This window comes from Trichoderma gamsii, assembly GCF_001481775.2.
Source record: "Trichoderma gamsii strain T6085 chromosome Unknown Scaffold_3.2, whole genome shotgun sequence".
Taxonomy (NCBI): domain Eukaryota; kingdom Fungi; phylum Ascomycota; class Sordariomycetes; order Hypocreales; family Hypocreaceae; genus Trichoderma; species Trichoderma gamsii.
The window spans coordinates 1,420,735-1,439,334 of NW_020171340.1; the positions used below are offsets into that span (position 1 = coordinate 1,420,735).

The window sequence follows — 18,600 nt, forward strand, 5'->3', positions numbered from 1 at the left end:
CCTATGCGGTGCTGCTAAGCTTAGAGTCGCTTTGATCATTAAAATTGAAGTTCTGTCTCCAGACATCAGTTATTGTAGAAATGGAATGGTCCACTAGAGATAGGGCGGATGATATGTTAGTTTTCCATGCACTGATGTGCTTAGTTATCGACTTACGTGGCTCATCAACAGCGAAACAACACATAAATGGTATAACATTTCTTTCTAACCGCCTTGGTCGTAATGTTAAATCCTTTGTCTTCTATTTCATCAAGACTCTCTTCGGGATAAATTCATAGGAGCAGAAAAGTGATCTGGGTGGCATTGTCAAACGACGTTTTCCGGAAGTATATGGTGATTCATAAACGAGCATTAATCTCCTGGTAATATTAAAACCCTGCTGGTTAGTGAGGTAAATAAATACATTACAAACAGCTCTTACTGTCCAGGATATCTCCAGCTATGGCTTAAAAAGGAAGTACCCAGAGCATCCCAAAAAAGTAATATCCAGGTATACCTGGTCAAAGGATGTTACATCCAACAGCTCTGCATAACTAACGTGACAAATCACCAATCCAATACATTGAATGACTCCTGATTGCCAGATAGAACTTTGCAAACTCCATACTTTTAGTAAATATAATAGCTTTGCTTAATACCTATATATAAGCCTCTTAATCTGCCCTACCAAAACATTTGTTTAGTACTGCGCCATCAACACATCACGGATCTTTACAAATATTTCCCTGACAAAAGCTGTCAAACTCAATCCTCTATTAGAACTCTTTTATACGCCGAAATGAGAGTTATAGATTTTGTTTACCTCGCTCTCTTCTCTATTGGTACCAATGCCCGAGATCTTCTCACCGTCCCTACCTGGGCTCCAGTAACTACCGACTCACCTCCTCTAAATGGTGCAGGATATCGTGTCGAGACTTTCGGTGGCGGCGCCTACATGGTGACAGATAACCAGTATAACTGCGTCTTCTTTGTCTCCTCCGAGGGGGTCATCCTTGTTGACGCGCCCGCATCCATTGGGCAAAATATCGCATATGCAATCAGTAACACCACTGACAAGCGCGTAACGCATGTCATATACAGCCATGCTCACGCAGATCATATCGGCAGCGCGTATCTTTTCAAGAATGCGACCCACATAGCGCATAGTATTACCAAAGACCTTCTTGCTGCAACACCAAGTTCTGATGATCCTCTCCCTGATGTCATTTTTGAAGACGACTATTCACTCCTTAATGGCAACCAAACCATTCAGCTTTCATATAAAGGTACAAACCATCAGCCCGGAAACATCTTCATCTACGCACCAAGCCAAAAGGTGCTGATGCTTGTTGATGTCGTATTCCCCGGATGGGCACCATTTGCATATCTCGGCGAGGCGGAAGACGTCCCTGGGTTCATCCAAGCGCACGACCAGATCCTCGAGTACGATTTTGACCACTTTGTGGGTGGGCATCTTACACGATCTGGCGTTCGCGCTGATGTGGAGGCGCAGCGCGAGTATATTCACGACCTCAAAAACAACTGTAATAATGCCCTCGCTCTCAGCAAGCAACCAGCCAATGCAACAAATCCGATATCTCAGCAACATTTGGTAAATGCGGCACTCCAAGCGAACCCTGGGAATCCGTGGGCTGGCTTCAAACTGTACCTTGACAGCGTGGCGAGCTATTGTAACAACGCCACAAACGAGAAGTGGCTGGGACGGCTCTCAGCTGTGGATGTTTATGGGATGGAGAACTCATACGCAATGGTCGCGGCGTTGAGCGAGACCAATCTTGGCCTCTCTGGATAAGTACATTGATTCAACTATGCGGGTTTAGATGCGCGGGATCTCATTGCCCGTCAAGACTTCTGCGCTCTTATGTAACTATATTGGATTCGTTTAGGCCGCTTTCAATTCGCCACTAATGAATATTGACAAAACTGACCAACCTTCCGAAATGGCGTAGTAGAAAAAGGCATCTAGTGCCCAATTGTAATGATGAGCAAAAGCCACAAATGCGTGTTTGCATGTTAAACTGCAATTGTACGCTGAGCTCTTTCTTCTTCATCCTCAGGTTTTCAAAGGCGAACTTCGCATTTTGGATCTATTGGAGTCAAAGAAAGCCGCGAGCGAGTGCGTTGGCCCGTCTAAGAATATCCTGTGTCCACCATATTATTCGATACAACATGAGTCGAACAACCCATCTGTTCCGATTTTCGACAGTCAATTGTTGGATTCAAGCACTTATACCAGCCATAGTACTCGCAATAGTAATGGCTCTTGATACTTAGTGTTATATTACGGAAATGCAATCATTTGCATGTCTCACGCAAGCTATTTAGGCATTCTGGCTACAACCGTCATTCAAGCGGCTCGAGATAATAAGCGTTTGAGAAATGTAAATGTAAATTCAACACTGCAGTCTATATGCGCCCGTATATCTTAATCCAACCCAACTATTGACAAATAACAGAGAAAAGAAATTGGACAAAAAGAGAAAAAAACCAATGTAAAATATGAAAGCTTTTTAAGCAAGACCAGCCGGGACAACAGCAGACTTGGCTGCGACCTTGGGCGCAAAGCTCGACAGAGGATCGTTACTGACAATGTCAAACACAGACAAGTCCGCCTGGAACTCCTTGCGCAGCCAATTCCTGATCTCGATAGCGACAAGACTGTCGATGCCGAGAGCCGGCAGAGACTTTCTGGGATCGATGTCGTCTACCTCGACCTTGAGAATGTTGGACAGGCCAGCCACCAGCGCGTCGAGCACGAGGTCGTGGGCCTGGTCCTTGGATGTGGCCGCCGCAACCAGCTTCTTCCAGTCCTCCTTTGCTGCCTGGCCGTTGCTGTCGCCACCAGAGTGACGATCCAGCTGGCTGAGAATGGCGAAACGCGAGTCGTCAAACCAGTAAGGGTCGTTGGATTGCGACTTGTCGAGCTGGCCGCCAGTGGCTGTGCCGATGGCAACCTGTGTCGGGGCGCGACCAGATACAGCGGCCGCGACGAGGTTCAGCACATCCGTCTCGGTCTGGGGTATCAAGTCTCCATTCTTGAGGAGCTGGAACACGTTATCCTGCTCGGTAGAGACACCGACGCCGACGACCAGACTCAGATTCAGACTGGTGGCTGCCAGGCCTGACGCGGCACGGTGGTGCATAAGAGCATCCTGGTAGTTGTTACCAGCGTTGTAGTTGGCCTGGCCACGGTTACCAATGATGCCAGCAATAGAGGACAAGCAGACGAAGAAATCCAAGTCAGCCGGCAGCAGCTCGTGCAGATTGCGTGTGGCCTTGAGCTTGGGACGCAGTGACAAGTTCCAGTCCTTTGCGGTCATGTTATTGTAGATGCCGTCCTGCAGAATGGTTAGATATCAAATAGCAAAGAAGAGGGGAGAGAAGAGAGACTTACTTTCAAATCCATGGCGCAGTTAATCATGCCCTTGATCGGGGGAGAGCTTTGCTTGACTTTGTTCAAGGCAACCTCCAGCTGTGCCTTGTCCGCTACATCGACCGCAGTAACTGTCGACGAAACACCCTGCTCCTTCAGCTCATCTAGCAGAGCTTGTGCTTCTGGGCGCGTGTTACCAGATCGAGACAGGAATACAAAATGCCTGGCGCCCTTGTCAGCGAGCATCTTGGCAATAGATCTACCAATGCCGCCAAGACCACCGACGAGGACGTAGGTGCTGTTAGATGAGAGTCGGAATGCACCGATGCCCCCGGGGATTACAGGGACAACGTCGTCAGGTCGGGGGATCAGGACAACCTTGCCAGTGTTGTCGTCGCTCTGCATCAGTTGGAACGCCTGCTCCACTTGACCGAAACCGAACTGCGCAACGTTCTTCAGGGGCCTAATGACGCCCTGGTCTAGCAACTCGAGAACCTGTGAGCCGAGCTTCTCACACTTGTCGGGATACTCTGAGACGAGAGCGTCAATGTCAACACCCGAGAAGCTGATGTTGTTGAGGAACGGTCGCATCTCCAGACCGGTGTTGTCCTGGATGTCGCGCTTGCCCAGCTCGATGAAGCGGCCAAACGGTGCCACACAGTTCCAAGTGCGGCGCAGAGCCTCGTTGGAGAGCGAGTTAAGCACAAAGTCCACGCCCTTTCCGTTGGTCAGGCGCATGATGCCATCGGCGAAGGAGTGGTCACGGCTGTTGAAGATGTGTGCCTCAGGGATGCCGTATTCAGCCATCAAGAACTTCTTCTTCTTATCAGAAGATACAGTGCAGTAGATGTTCTTGGAGCCGAGGTGCTGGGCGACGATGATGGCGGCCTGGCCGACACCACCGGCAGCAGAGTGAACCAGGACGGACTCGTCCTTCTGCAGGCGGCCGACGTTGATCAGCGATTGCACCGCCGTCTGGTACTGGGCCATCAGCGACCCGGCCACCTCATCACTAATAGATTTCGGAGTGAGCGCAAAGGTGCGCGGGTCTACACGCAGACGGGTCTGGAAACAGCCGCTGTAGAGGCCGAATACACGGTCACCGACACGGAACTTGGTGACACCGGAGCCCACCCTGGATACGATACCGGCGCACTCCATGCCAATATTGGTGTCTTCTTCTTGGCCCATGGCTATCATCACGTCACGGGAGTTCAAGCCGACCGATCGGACCTCGATCTCCATCTGGCCCTCGGCGATGGGATCCGCAGCAGTCAGGCCGGACACGAAGTGATACTCAAACGAGTCGAGCAGCCCAGGCTCGCGGAAGAGCATACGTAGTGTCTCATCACCACGGTCCTTCAAAGGCATTGTGACCGTAGGGAGGCTCTCGCCAGACTGAGCTGAATCCAGCAGAGTCTTGAGATCAGTTTCCGGCTCAAGACGTTCCACCAGAACCTGGCCCTTGCGAATGATATACTCCGAATCGATAGAGTGGTCAAGCGGCTTGCTGCTGCCAATGAGTTTGGCAATGGTACGCACATTGACATCAGCGTCAAGAGGGGCTGTCGAGTCGAGTAGGAGTGTGGTGAAGGGAATTTCCGGGTACTCGCCACGAATCGTACGACCAAGACCTTTAACGAGACCCCCAGAGGCGGCGTCCAAAGTCAACCACAACGACTCCTGGGTTCCGAGAATCAAGGAGCGGAGCTTGGTAAAGGAGTTTTCATCTAGATCCTCGAGGAAAGGAGCATCCAGATCCAATGCAAAGAGAGCCAAGTACGACGATAATTGTTCGGGAATGGCGGCGTCAAAGGGCAGCTTGGTAACATGATACGCCCGTTGCAGCTCGCGCTCCACCTGTTCCACTGCTCGGCTCGCCTTGGGTGATGGGCTCTGAGGCATGACAATCAGGATGTTTTGGACTGCAGCGTTACTCTCCTGTGCCACATAGGCGATCGTGAGGCGCGACGCGTTGGAGACGTTGATGGTGGTCGGGGCAGTGAAGCCTGCAGATACCAGGGCATGGTTGGGGATAGAAGCGCTCCCAGCACCATTTGCAACCAAAAGGACGCCCCAGGGCTTCAGAAGCTTCTTGATGTTGGCCAAGACAGCGGCGCTTTCACCTTCATACTTCTGAGCAGTGTCCAACACGATAAGATCACGAGAGGCTTCCTCAAAGCCCTGTGCAATAGGATCCTCAGAAAGGTTCAGCTGCTGATGGTGGATCAACTGCTTCCAAGGGCCTGATTGCTCCTCAGGAGCCACGGCACCGGACAGAACAACTGACTTGACACGCTTGTGGATCTCTTCTCCAGCTCCGAGAAGGGCCTTTGCAAGAAGGCTATCCGCAGACGAGTTGGATTCGAGAATGTGTAAAGCGGGATACTTGTGGGCGAGCAGAGTCACGTATTTACCCAGCGAGGTGGCGAGGTCGGGGCTGTCTTTCAGAATCTGTTGGATCTGAGCAGCATCGGTCATTGTCACATCCACAGCCAGGCGTGGAGCAATGGGGACATGGCCACCAAGAGATGCAGATGCGCCAGAAGCATCTGATTGCGCACCTGAACCACGGAGCGGTACGTGCTCGCAGCCACGCAGCGCAATGACGGGCCTGTCGTTTCCGTCCTCGCTAAAGGCAAATACGTCACTGGCCATTTTGTCGCCGCCGCCGCCGAGCTTGTAAGTGCGTGAGTAGCCACGATACTTGGTGCCCGGAGTTGAATCAAACTTGGCCGAGACAAAGATGGATGCCGTAGACACGGGCATGCGTGCCGTGAAGTCCTCGCCATACCACGCACTAGAGGTCAGGAGATGCACGAAAACGTCCAGGACAGATGGATGGATCAGATGGTCCGGCTGCCACTTCGCAGGGTAATACTGGTTAGTATCCTCAATCTCGACGGTGTAATGGGACTTGTCGTTGAGGAGGTTCAGCTCTGTGACTCCCTGGAAGGCCGGACCCAGGTGGAATCCGGCACTGTCGAGCTTGTCGTAAAAGACGGCGGGATCAAGGCTTGGGAAACCTGCCTGCTGAATCTCTTTATACTCCGCCTGGAGCTGGGCATTGGCGGCCGCCTCTTCGTCCACGAACACGCCATCTCCAATAGCCGAATCCTCCTGGGGTGTGTAGATGGCCTTGATCAAGCCATTGCAGTTTGCCGTCCATGTGCCACTCTCGTTACGGCTGGACACCTTGAACTCGGTCCAGTACGAGGAGTCTTCGTCTGCCAAGGGCGACGAGCGCCACGGCGCAAGCTGAAGTCTCGTCTCAATCGTCTGGTTAATGGGAACAACCAAAGCCTTGCCAATGGTGACGTCGCGCACTTCAAAGCCCTCAATGTCGGTGCGAGTCTGGATCTGGCGCATGCCTTCAATGGCCATGACAATCATACCCGCCATGGGGTAGATGTTGGTGCTCTGGAACTGATGGTGCTCGATCCAGGGCTGCTCCGAGGTGCGGAGGAGGTTGCGCCATGACGGCTCCAGCTCTGTGGATCGTTCGTCTCGGGCGCCGAGCAGCTCAAGACGCGGCTGGCTTCTGTTTCTGTAGGCCGAGACAGCGGCTGACTCGCTCCAGTACTTCTTGGATGTGTTCCATGCATAGGTAGGGAGCTCGACCAGCGCGGAAATCTTACCATTGTCCGTGACATCGCCACTGTCAACGCCACGGTAACCGTCGTAGGCATTCGCCAGGCGCATGTTGACCGGGTGGCCCAGGATGTACAGCTCGCCAGCCACTTCCAGGGAGGTTTGGATAGCATCCTGCTTTCTCTTGATGGCCGACAAGTAGCGAGGAGGGACTGGAACCTTGTCACTTACGCTGGTCATGATCTGCTTCAATGGTCCCTGCAGAGCCGCATGGGGTCCAATCTCGACCATGGCGTAGGGGCTTCCCTTGATGCCCGTCATGCTTCGGGACTTGCTTCCGAGAAGACCTGCCTCAGCAGCCACCGTGACGGCACCCGAGAAGTTGACCGCGCTGACCAGGTTGTCCACATAGTACGAGGGGACAAGCTCAGTACCGTCGATAACCTTGCCCTTGACCGACGAGACCATGGTGACATCCTTGTGGCCCGACTGGGGCTTCCATGCGCCTTGCTCCATGCCGGCCAGGTAGTCTTTAGCGATGAGCTGCATGTGGTGGGAGTGGTACGCAGTCAACACGCGAAGCTTGCGGGCAAAGACATCGTCCGCCTGCAGGAACTGCATCACCTCGTCGACGCCCTCCACATCTCCAGACAATGTGGTGCTCTCCGGGCTGTTGATACAAGCAATGACGACCTTGCCTGCGGTGACACGGTCGATGTACTTCTGGGCCGCTTCCGGACCCAGGCCGACGGCAGCCATGGCGCCATTCTTGGTGAGCTGGCTGGTGAGGAGACCTCGGAAATAGGCAATGCGCATACCAGCTGCCTTGTCGAAGGCACCCTTTGAGTAGCCGGCCGCAATCTCACCACTGGAGTGGCCAATCACGACCTGTGGGCGGATGCCCCAGCTAGCCAGGAGATCGACGACACCGAGCTGCAGCGCCGTGCATGCTGCCTGGCTGATATCTGGGAGATCGATCTTGGATTCCTCGGCACTGCGGTTCAGCTCTACGAGGAGATCCCAAGTGCAGCCGAAAGACTTGAGGTAGGCGTTTGACTGCTCCAGAGACTTCTGGAAGACGGGGTATTTCTGCAGAGAGCGGCCCATGCCATACCACTGTGCGCCCTGGCCGGTGAAGATGAAGGTGAGCGGCCGAGCCTTGGTCGGGCTACGGGTGGCTTGGGATCGTGCGCCATCCAGCGCTTGCTGAAGCTGCTCGATGGTTGAGGCGGCGGCAAACGTTTTCCAAGGAAGGTTTGACCTCTTCTCAGAGAGTGTATAGGCCAGGCGGTGCAGCAAACGGTTCTGCTCCTCGGATCCATTCTTCGCGTCGACGTCGCTGAGGTAACTTTGCAGGGTTTCGCTGAGGCGAGTGATACCGCTCTCCTCGTGAGAAGAGAGAAGGAAGAGACGCGAAGTAGGGACTTCTGCTGTCGTTGCAGGACCGTCGATGGTCTTGGTTGAGAGTTCTTCCACGGTGGTGTTGTGTGGGGCCTTTACATTGTGTTTCTTCAGATAGTGGTACGCATCGTCCATCACCACGTGAGCATTGGCACCACCATAGCCAAAGTTGTTGATACTGATACGGCGAAGGCCAGCAGGCCAGCGAGTCGCGACCGTGGGAATTTCAATCTTCCACTCAGCCAGCTTGATCTTGGGGTTGATATTCTTCAGGCCGTGGGTTGGAGCCATCCAGCCACTTTCGAGACTGTAAACGGCCTTAACCATGCCTACAATACCACTGCAACTCTCCAGATGTCCCACGTTGCTCTTCACGGATCCCACGTACAACGGGCGATCTCGAGTCGAGCTGAAGGCGGCACCAATGGCCGAGCATTCGACGGGGTCGCCGGCCGCGGTGCCCGTGCCGTGAGCCTCAAAGTAGTTGGTCTCGCTCAAGGACAGCCCCGCAGATTCATATGTCTGGCGGATCAGATCCGCTTGTCTGGCTGCGGATGGCTGTGTGAGACCAAGAGTCCGGCCATCCTGGTTGGCTCCGGTGGCGCGGACGACGGCGCGGATGGTGTCGCCATCACGGAGAGCCAGATCCATTCGCTTCAAAACAATGAAGCCACCGCCTTCACCACGAGCGTATCCGTTGGCTGACGTGTCAAATGAATGGCACTTGTCGTCTTTGCTGAGGAAAGACATGGGGGTGGCGAAGATGTCGAAGACTGGCAGAAGTCGCAAGTTGAAGCCTCCAACCAAAGACTAGATACTTTGATTAGTTCATTGCTGAGAAAGAATAAGTCGGAAGGCTTACCGAAGTGATTTCTCCGCTTCTAATGCTCTGGCAGGCCATATGCATCGCAGTCATCGAGGATGAGCATGCTGTGTCAATGGTCATGCTTGGACCTCTGAAGTTGAAAAACCACGAGACACGGTTCGACAAAATGGAGGTTCCCAAACCTGTGGCCGAGTATTTTGGGATAGCATCCAGATCCAAGGCTTGGAGATCCCAGTAGTCGTGGCTCTGACCGCCACCGACGAAGCAACCGATGGGCTGGTCGGCGACTTGGTCAATTGTGAGACCGGCTGAAAATTGTTAGCAAACCTGTCTTCTGTACTCCGTAGTGAACCTCTCCATTGCTTACCATTCTCGAGACTTTCGTAAGCCGTCTCTAAGAGAATACGCTGCAGTGGGTCCATTGCCTTGGCTTCTTCCGGTGTAATTGAGAAGAAACCGGCGTCGAACTGGCGGATATCTTGCTTCACAAAGTGACCTTGCTTGATACCGCCAATTGTTCCAATCCGGCTCGGGTCTTTGTGCCAGAAGCCGTCTGGGTTGAACCGGCTTTTGGGAACGGGCTCCCTGGCGTTTCTTCCGTCCACGACCATATCCCATAGATTCCTGGGGGAAGATGCATCGCCGGGAAAACGCCCAGAGACGCCAATGATGGCAATGTCAGATGACAGACTGGAGAAGTCTTGATCACCAAAGCCATTGTTGGCGTCAACGGAGTCGATGGAAGGTGCCATGATGTTTGCTTGTTGGGTATACAAGAAAGCGAAATGAATGTAATTGTTTCTTAAGAATGGATCAATGTATCATGGGAAACTCATTCCATGCCGGTTGTCTTTCTTCAAATGTCTTCAAGCGTGAGTCGCTATTGCTATATATGTCAATCGTATGTAACATAGGATCCTGTCCCCTTGTCATCTCGACTGATTCCAAACAAACATCTCACATAACAGACCTTGAGTCTTACACAATCGCGACATCGCTATCGGAGCGTCTCCACAGGCTCTCGGGAGGTTTAATCAATCTGAAGGATACATCCGAAGGGCTGAGGGTTGTTGGCTGCAAAAGACACGCTTATTGGAGTCGCTCTCTATGCTCATCCGGACAGTTTTATTATTACTGTACTGACACAATATGTTCTATGGCCTGCCGCAAATGCAATGGCTTCAGCTGCGCATATGCACTTTCAAAGAACTGTACTCTAGAACTCAGCCAATTGTATATTCACTTTTAGAGAGTACTTATTGACACTAGTTTTATTTCCACTGAAACTTGAACCTACAAAGTACGCATATCTGTCTCTATACTGATTTATTTCAGCTAACAACAACTTGCACTGTCTGGCCAGGGCATACCCATGTCTCAAATAGCCATGTCTTTTGCAGCCAACCTTGGTGGAGATAATCAATGATAAACCTTGAAAACTAGCGATTCTATATTAACCCACCAGCCTAATTCACGTGTATCTACATGTAAATGTGGAGACCTCCGCATGTGTTCTCTATAGACGTTGTGACCCAGCCAAATTGTAATCGGATCATGATGAAACGCTGTGTATTCATTATTGCTTTCGGGTAAGCTGACATTTCCTGGTTAAGAATCCTTCTATTATCGTATTCCCGGAAAACATTCGCCAGTGGGCCTCTCCGCAACATGTGCTGATGTAGCATTATTGCTAGCGCTAAACGAGAGCTTCAGTTGTCCAATCGGAGCTTCAGTGATCCAATCGGAACTTCGGAGGCCCACTCGGAGCTTCGTTCTGGCATTCCAACAACAAGGATCAACTACAACAGAAAGGCTCGTGGCTAGGACCAGGGCCGCCCATGCCGCACAGAATGACTGCTTTCTCCTATCAAAGCTCAAGGCTTGAGGCTTGCTAGTACTGCGGGTTTGAGGCTAGCTTTTGATCTAGTTTCGCCATCTTCTTTGCCCTGACAAGCTTGGGTATGCGGTCTTTTCCAAATACGGGCTCCTCTACGTGCGTTTTCCTTAGGATCTCGTTGTGTATCCCAATGCAAAGCCTCAAATCCTTCCATGTCAAGCCAGTTGAAGCGCAGCTTATCGCATCAGCATCTCTTCTAGCCTCGCTGCTAAGTCTTATTGCTAGGTCTCGCTGCTGGGTCTCGATCCTTACTTTTTTTAGAACTTCGGGCTTAGTTTCATTTGGCTAGTCGGTGCTCTGCTGTTGCAACCGCTGTCTTCGTTGTCTACGGTTGCTTTCACTGCCGCCTCATCATGCAATATAACGTCTCTCTCTTATAGTGCACAATCTAGTAGAGGCTTTCAATTCCATGTGTATCTCTTGCCAGCACTTATTGGACATTAGCGTGAATTGATTCGCGACGTAATTCCATTCAAGTGTTCGGAGATACAAAGAAGCAACATATGTTTGAGAAACCATACAACATTGAAGTATTGAGAATGTTGCCTACCTATGAAATGGCCACTCATCTTCGCAAGCAGCGCAAAGGTTGATCGAAGAGGGCAGCACGAGCGACATCGAGCGGTATGAGTCAACTGGAAGATCAGATCGCGTGGAACAAAACAGGAGGCAGCTCGTGAAGCTATGTTGTTTGTGCCTACTTCAACCGAGTCTTATTTTATCGATGCTGTTAGCTGGTTTGCGTTTGTGCTGGACTTTTGTAATCTATTACTTGAGCCTGGCCGTATTCCTCTGGCCTCACCTAGGTACCTGAGACCAATCAATCTTCAAATATTTCATACTCTTTCAAGTCCATTTAGCAATATGTTTAGTCGAAGTAATTTGTGTTTAAATACTATGTTCAACTTGAATATTTTTAGTCTCATTGTTATAACCTATTCCTTCTATTTTTGGATATACTAGTGCTTTCGTAGTAATATTTACTTATTTAAATATATTGTACCTACCTAGGAGGGAAGTGCTAAAGTTTACTTTAAGAGCTTTCTTGGCGGCGGAGGTGGGTCAAGACTCCACTACTGTAAACACCTATAAAGCCATTGTATAGAGAACCATTTTATTGAGTGATTAGTAGACATTGCGAGGCATAAAATGTAATGATCGACTGATCTCTGAGAAGCAAGAGTACTCTGTATGCAACGCTGAACAAATGCGGACGCAATAGTATTACTCACGTGACCTCAGCAACAGGCCTAGCTAACTCGGGAATTTGCAAACTCCGAGCCAGGCTGCACTCACCATGCCGCGATCAATCCGGTCCAAAACGCCCTCACGCAGCCACTTGAGCCCTAATTTCCACCCCACCGACAAACGCAGCTCTTCGCCTTTAATGAACGCTTCAGGTCGCGAGCCGCAAAGGGGGAAACGTGCCCCCAAAGCCAACAAGTCATGCCTGCCCTGCCGTGTACGCAAGGTCAAGTGCGATGCCACTGTAATTGGCCTCCCCTGTAGCAGCTGCACCAGCAGGCAGTGTGCCAAGGACTGTGTACTTCATGTCCGCAAGGGACGGTCTAGGTGAGTAGTTTACTGCTAGGATGGTTCACGGTCCCTGATTCATCGAGTGCGTGCTAACATTGATGGGGCTCATAGGAAGGCAACACACGCTTTACCGGCTCCAGGCAGTGTTCAAGTATGCTCGGAACTCTCTTAGTTATTGCTTTTCTTATGACCCTTTTTTTCTGCTCCTTCAGTGATCCTTGAGAATCCCCACTAATCTACTGTCAGACCAGACTCTCCCCGGCTGCGTCTCACAGTAGCCAGTTAGACAGCCATAACCAGTCTAATCACTCGAGACAATCACGACAGTCTTCAACTTCCGATCGTTCGGAGTGCCAAAACCCACCTCAGACTGAGGCAGACCTGCTCTATCTTAATATCTTGAATGATGCTGTGAAAGAAACTACAGAATCAAGTCAACATCACACCACTTCCAATACCCCCTATCGTTCAAGGCCAGATGAGAGCTTTACTCCTCGGAACTGCCTATGGACCAAACTACCTCAACTAGACGACATTGACAATGAATATCTTGCTAAGAAGGGTGTCTTTGACCTGCCTTCTCCGCAGCACTTGTAGGGCAATCTATAATCCCCCACCCTCTACCCTCTCAAAGTCTCCGTCTTCACCTTACTAACAGGCTATAAACAGGGATGCACTCGTTAAAACTTACTTTGACCACGTCTGCACTTTTGCACCTGTGATTAACAGGGCTGACTTCATTCGGAGCTATCAATCTGGCGACTGCTCTCTGTTCTTGCTCCACGTCATATTGACACCAGCCAGTCTCCATGTGCCGCTAGAGGTGCTATCCGCCTGCGGCTTTGAAAGCCGTTCGGCTGCGCAAGAGTCGTTCTTCTCCAAGGCCAAGCTACTCCACGACTTGGCTGCCGAAGATGATCCGTTGCTGATGCTTCAGGGATCCATCATCTTGTGCATGGTGATTCTCGACCATCCCACTGATCGAGACTTCAGTTACTGGTTCCATAATGCGATTCGTCTTGCCACTAAGCTCGACCTACGCGATACGTGCGTTTACTACTCCTAGACTATGACTCCTGTGGTAGTGATCGCTTATACTAACTGCCTATTAACTCTCTGACAGGTGCATTCGAGAAGACAAGCCCCGTAAGATTATAAAGTTGTACAGAAGGATCTGGTGGACTCTCTACGTACGTCCCTCTTCTGGTTGCTGTATATTTTCTCTCTCTTTACTCTATGCTTACTATGGAATCGTAGTTTTTAGACATTTTCAATGTCCTCGTCAATACTAGACGCTCGCGACTACTTGAAAACACCTCTGCGATTAAGCCGAGGACGGAAGACGACTGGGAAACTGAAGATGTCTCAGGAGCATCATCTGCCTTGTTGTCGGCGGTGACGCCTCAGCAAAAGGCCTTGCCTGTTGCCCTGTGTGAGCTGTCTCGAATATGTGCGTGTTGGTTCTCCTCGACCCTTTGATCTTTCAACCTTGTTTCCCATTCATCTTCAATCTGCACTTATACTACAAGCATAACTAACTCCATCTAGTCGGGCAGTGTCTGTCCACTGTGATAAACAAGCCACAACAAGATCCTCGCCACATGATGAACCCACTAGATACTTGGCGCAAGTCTCTCGCTACCAAAATGCACGTGGGTGGGAATGCAGGAAACGACGTGTATTATCTGGATATACAAGCCATGAGCTACAGATTTGAATGCATCTTGTGTCGTCTGATACGACACCGTTTGCAGCAGACTCAGCACGCAGACTGGAGCGAGTGGGCCAACGAACGGCTCCGGTCTGGTATTCTGGAGCTGGACATGATTTCCATGAGAGTGTTAGCGAGTGGTACTCTCCAGGACTTTCCCATGCCTTTGTAAGTGCCATCCATTTCTTCTCGTTTTGCCGCTTTTGGACAGGCTTTATAAAGAGCTCATTAGACTAAGAAGAGCGTTGCTAGTATAACCACAATAACTGCGCTCCTTGCTCTGCACATCGAGTCAGCCCTCGATCCAGCCGAGACAGACCTCGTCCGTTCCATGGCTCGGATATCCATCAGTCAGACAATGCTTGTGCTCACCCAGGGAAAAGAAATACCCGCCTTGAAAAGAGCGCTACCGGTGTTTGAGGAAATTCTGGCCAAGAAAAATCTGTACCCGGTTCAGCCCAACATTTTGGGTCCAATACCAGCACAGCCGCAGTCACAAGACAACAGCATGGTGGATGCTTATAATTCGCTGAACACGCAAGTCAACATACTTCCGTCTCAATTTGAGCAGGGTGAGAGCAATCTATCGCTCTATGGCGATTTCCTAGGACTCGATTTCTTGGATGATTGGAGGCCGGGTACTTGGAATTCTCTATTTGATGTTGACATGGGCTCTCAAGAGCGAGTGGAATAGAAGCACAGACCATTATTTAGTTGTAGCAATAATACATTCCAGTCCATTGCAGCAATTACTTTGGTTGCTCTTTACTTTCTCACAGTGATCAAGTTTTATCGTAAAGATGGTATGTTCATTATGAGAAATGCGCATGGCTAGGTAATTCTATTCAAACTGATCTCCTTCTATCACGAAAGGCAAATATTGTACTCATACATCAGATTTATCTAGTACACACTTCCAAGGAGCCCATTGCTTTGCAAAATGGACAGATGATGGGGGCCGATGTCTGAGACCTTGGTACATCCAGTCAGGCCCATGCAGATTTTGAACTCCTTCATGATGATATCCAGGCCTAGGCCAACGCCCTCAGAGCCGTTGTACTAATCGAGAAAAATTAGATCAAGAAAAAGACTTTAGATGAGAATCGAGTCATATCGTTTCTCGTGCAGAGGGGGGTGGGGGGGGGGTAATGAAGGGCCTTACAGCTAAGCCCCAGATGGCAATTCTTCCACCAAAAACAAAGGACGCTCCGAGAGCGATAGCCTTGAAAATATCCGAGCCACGGTAAACGCCGCCATCCAAGGCTAGAGGGATCTTGCCCTTGGCGACCGGTGCAACCTCTCGAAGAATGTCGATAGTGGCAGGGGGGGGGTCGAGCTGCCTACCACCATGATTGGAGATGATGATGCCATCTACGCCATGCTTGATGGCATTTTCAACATCTTCCTTGGAGGTGACTGCAGCCAAATTATGATTCGGTCAGTACGTATGATAATAGTCACGGTTAGGGTGAACGCGGATTTGCAGAGCGGAACTAACCTCCTTTCACCCAGAGCTCGAGATCTGTCTGGCTTCGAATCCATGGAATGTATTCTTCCCAAGTTTCCGATGCACCTAAAATTGATTCATGAGAAAGGTGCTTTGAACAAATGCACGGGTTACATAATACTTACTGACGGAAATCTCACTTGGCTTCACATGCTGTGCGACAACGTTGGGGAAAGTCGCGCCTGGTGGAATGATACTCCAGTTATTACGCTCATCCGCCAGACGTCGGCCATACATGGGGGCGTCCACGGTCAAGATAACGGCATTGTATCCGGCAGCTAGACGCCGAGTTGTTAGCACTGCAGTCTGCAGGCATTCGATTAGAGCGTGGGGCTTACCTTTGGCTCGGACGAGGAGGTTGCTCAAGACTTCGCGCTTATTCAGCGGGCTGATGTGAATGCCATACGGCGTAGCGCCGTCGGTTCGCTGGGCCGCTACATCTTCCAGAGAGTCATTGGACAGGAGTGACAGGACCATGGGCACGTTGCGGGCAGCTGCGGCCTTGGATGTACCAATCTCACCATCTGCATGGATGAGTCGATGCATAGCACTTGGAGCGAAGCCAAAGGGCATTGCGGCCTTTTTGCCCCACAACGTGGTGCTCATATCGATGTTCTCGACATTGCGCAGGACTCGCGGCCGTAGAAGGTATTTGTTGAATGCGGTTTCATTCCAATCAAGCCTACAGTCAATCATGTTTAGAAAACCCAATCCATAATAAAGTTACCGTCTGTTGAGGAGAACAGGTCAAAGACAAAATTATTACGCACGTCAATTCGTCCATTGCGCCGCCATTGTAGTAGTCTGTGTTTGCCCAGCATTAGTCTCGCTACGTAGACGCATCCTAGTGAGAAACTTTAGACTCACCTTGATAAGACTGTGACAATTTCTCGGATCCTGCCTTCTTGAGGTCTTGGATACAGGCAATCTGCTGGTGTTGGTTATTGGAAGACATGTTTTCGTGGATGTGTCTCTTCTTTGCGATAGCTAAACTTGTGATGTGCAGACTGCGGATATTGCTTCAAGGCTAACGATTGGAAAACTGACAACTTCCTTCATTCAACTGGGCTTCTCTTATATTAGGGCACTGACGCAACATGAATGAGGCTTGTTATGGAGAATCCAACGTCTGTGTCCTGCGGCAGCGCCCACTCCAAGCCTATCTGGAAGCTCATCCAATCGGATAATTTTACCCTGTAATCAGTCTATTCCACTGCGTGTGCTCAGAAGGAACCGCCTATCCAACATGAGACCATTACAGTCATCTTGTGCTGGATATGCTCCTTTCGGCTTTGTATCGGATACTTTGCATCGGATACATTCGGCAGGTAGGTGGTATGTTACCAGTCTACAAATAACCTGATCGACGCTAATCCTTGTGAACTGCAACATTTTGGGCCTACAAGGTATATGGGTTGGAACAACAGGGGATGGCTTTTCTTTGTTGTTATTCTGTCCTTCTTACCAGTTTCTCTCAAGATCTGCTTGTAATGTACACATGCAAGAAAGTTCAACTGCAGCCTACCCTGCAAGCTGACGAGAAAAACCCGGTTGCTCTAGGCTTACTACAAAAGCCGGTACTAAGTACAAAACTTACTTATATATAAGCTAATCAAGTATAATAAAACGTTCGCAGTTGAATCAAATATAGTATAAACTATTACAATAATAACCTTTTTTTTTTTAAAGAATACGACACAATTTCTGGCAAACAGTAGTATTTCCATAAATTTAATATACACTTGGAAACGACATTGAAAGAAGTTGCTAGTGGCATTTTGGGAAAGACGCTTATAATCTGATATGCTATTTACCCTTGTAAATCGAACAACTAACCACTAACAAGGGGTTGGCGAAGATCAGGCTGTTGTTACGCCCGTGTGGTACGACCATCCGGATCATGTAGAGCTGTTCAGTTGTCTTTGGACATCGCGGTTCTGGTTCCAGCTCCCCAGTGCGCCATCTTACAGGGTTAGTCTCCGAAAGGCCGTATGTTCAGCCAGGAATTGTACAACCCTCCGAATGACACACGGAGGAGCTGACGCAGGGACGGGGACCCTGTCGATCACGCTACAGCCACGTGGATTGATCTGTGCCACCTCGAGCTGTAGGGTGCCAGTTGCAGCTTATTGGGATATGTGACAATTCTAGCCAGCAATCCCGCAATCCTGTCAGACGTCTTGACGCTAACCGTAATCCAATCGCAACCCAATGACTAGGGTTAGGGAAAACACGGTAGCTACGAAACAGGCATTAACGGGAAGAAGGATTGAGTTGGCAGGGTAGGCGAAAGGTAGAGATCCAGGACACGGCTCAGACGGCATATCACGAGGTCAAGACCCCATGTGGTCCTAGAGAGGAGGTGTTCAAGCAGTTGACATACGTCAAAGTAAGCACAACAATACCCAGAAAGTAGCCAGCGGCACACTAACGAGCCTCAACCACCAGCCAAACCATAACCACACGGGAGAGTAAAAAAGCCCTTTCTGAGCTTAGACTGCTTCGCTGCTAAGAAAGAAAGATGTATGGAGAAGAAGAGTTTCCCAGAAGAGTATATAGAATGGAGGAACTGTATTTTATGGGTGCACCAGTGCCTCAATACGCATATGCGTCTCAGGTGCCAAAAATGGGTGTCAGCCACGTTCTAGGTCATATTTTACTCGTAAGATGCTCTGCACAGAAAGATTACTAGAGACAATAAATTTGTGTTTAAGTTGGTATTCAAATCTGCTCAGTAGTATTTAAATAAGATTAGAGA

At 50.1% G+C, this 18,600-nt stretch overlaps 5 protein-coding genes across 5 annotated transcripts; 3 read left to right on the forward strand and 2 right to left on the reverse strand.

Annotated features, from left to right (window-relative positions):
* Nucleotides 1–778: 778 nt before the first annotated feature.
* Nucleotides 779–1,792, forward strand: TGAM01_v201443 (hypothetical protein; the record flags this gene model as incomplete). Its single annotated transcript, XM_018804800.1, has 1 exon — nt 779–1,792. One exon carries the CDS (start codon nt 779–781, stop codon nt 1,790–1,792), a length of 1,014 nt encoding a protein of 337 aa, XP_018662068.1.
* Nucleotides 1,793–2,510: 718 nt separating this feature from the next.
* Nucleotides 2,511–9,943, reverse strand: TGAM01_v201444 (hypothetical protein; the record flags this gene model as incomplete). Its single annotated transcript, XM_024548763.1, has 4 exons — nt 2,511–3,338; nt 3,395–9,175; nt 9,228–9,499; nt 9,559–9,943. 4 exons carry the CDS (start codon nt 9,941–9,943, stop codon nt 2,511–2,513), a joined length of 7,266 nt encoding a protein of 2,421 aa, XP_024406579.1.
* Nucleotides 9,944–12,385: 2,442 nt separating this feature from the next.
* Nucleotides 12,386–15,029, forward strand: TGAM01_v201445 (hypothetical protein; the record flags this gene model as incomplete). Its single annotated transcript, XM_024548764.1, has 8 exons — nt 12,386–12,660; nt 12,736–12,775; nt 12,871–13,217; nt 13,294–13,671; nt 13,748–13,814; nt 13,882–14,074; nt 14,173–14,503; nt 14,588–15,029. 8 exons carry the CDS (start codon nt 12,386–12,388, stop codon nt 15,027–15,029), a joined length of 2,073 nt encoding a protein of 690 aa, XP_024406580.1.
* A 209-nt stretch (nt 15,030–15,238) lies between these two features.
* On the reverse strand, nt 15,239–16,797 carry TGAM01_v201446 (hypothetical protein; the record flags this gene model as incomplete). Its single annotated transcript, XM_018804803.2, has 7 exons — nt 15,239–15,394; nt 15,498–15,751; nt 15,834–15,908; nt 15,968–16,120; nt 16,181–16,524; nt 16,613–16,646; nt 16,710–16,797. The coding sequence occupies 7 exons, from the start codon at nt 16,795–16,797 to the stop codon at nt 15,239–15,241; spliced, it is 1,104 nt and encodes a 367-aa protein (XP_018662071.2).
* A 1,566-nt stretch (nt 16,798–18,363) lies between these two features.
* TGAM01_v201447 (hypothetical protein) lies at nt 18,364–18,534 on the forward strand (the record flags this gene model as incomplete). The annotated part of the gene is made up of 1 exon (XM_024548765.1): nt 18,364–18,534. One exon carries the CDS (start codon nt 18,364–18,366, stop codon nt 18,532–18,534), a length of 171 nt encoding a protein of 56 aa, XP_024406581.1.
* Nucleotides 18,535–18,600: the final 66 nt, after the last annotated feature.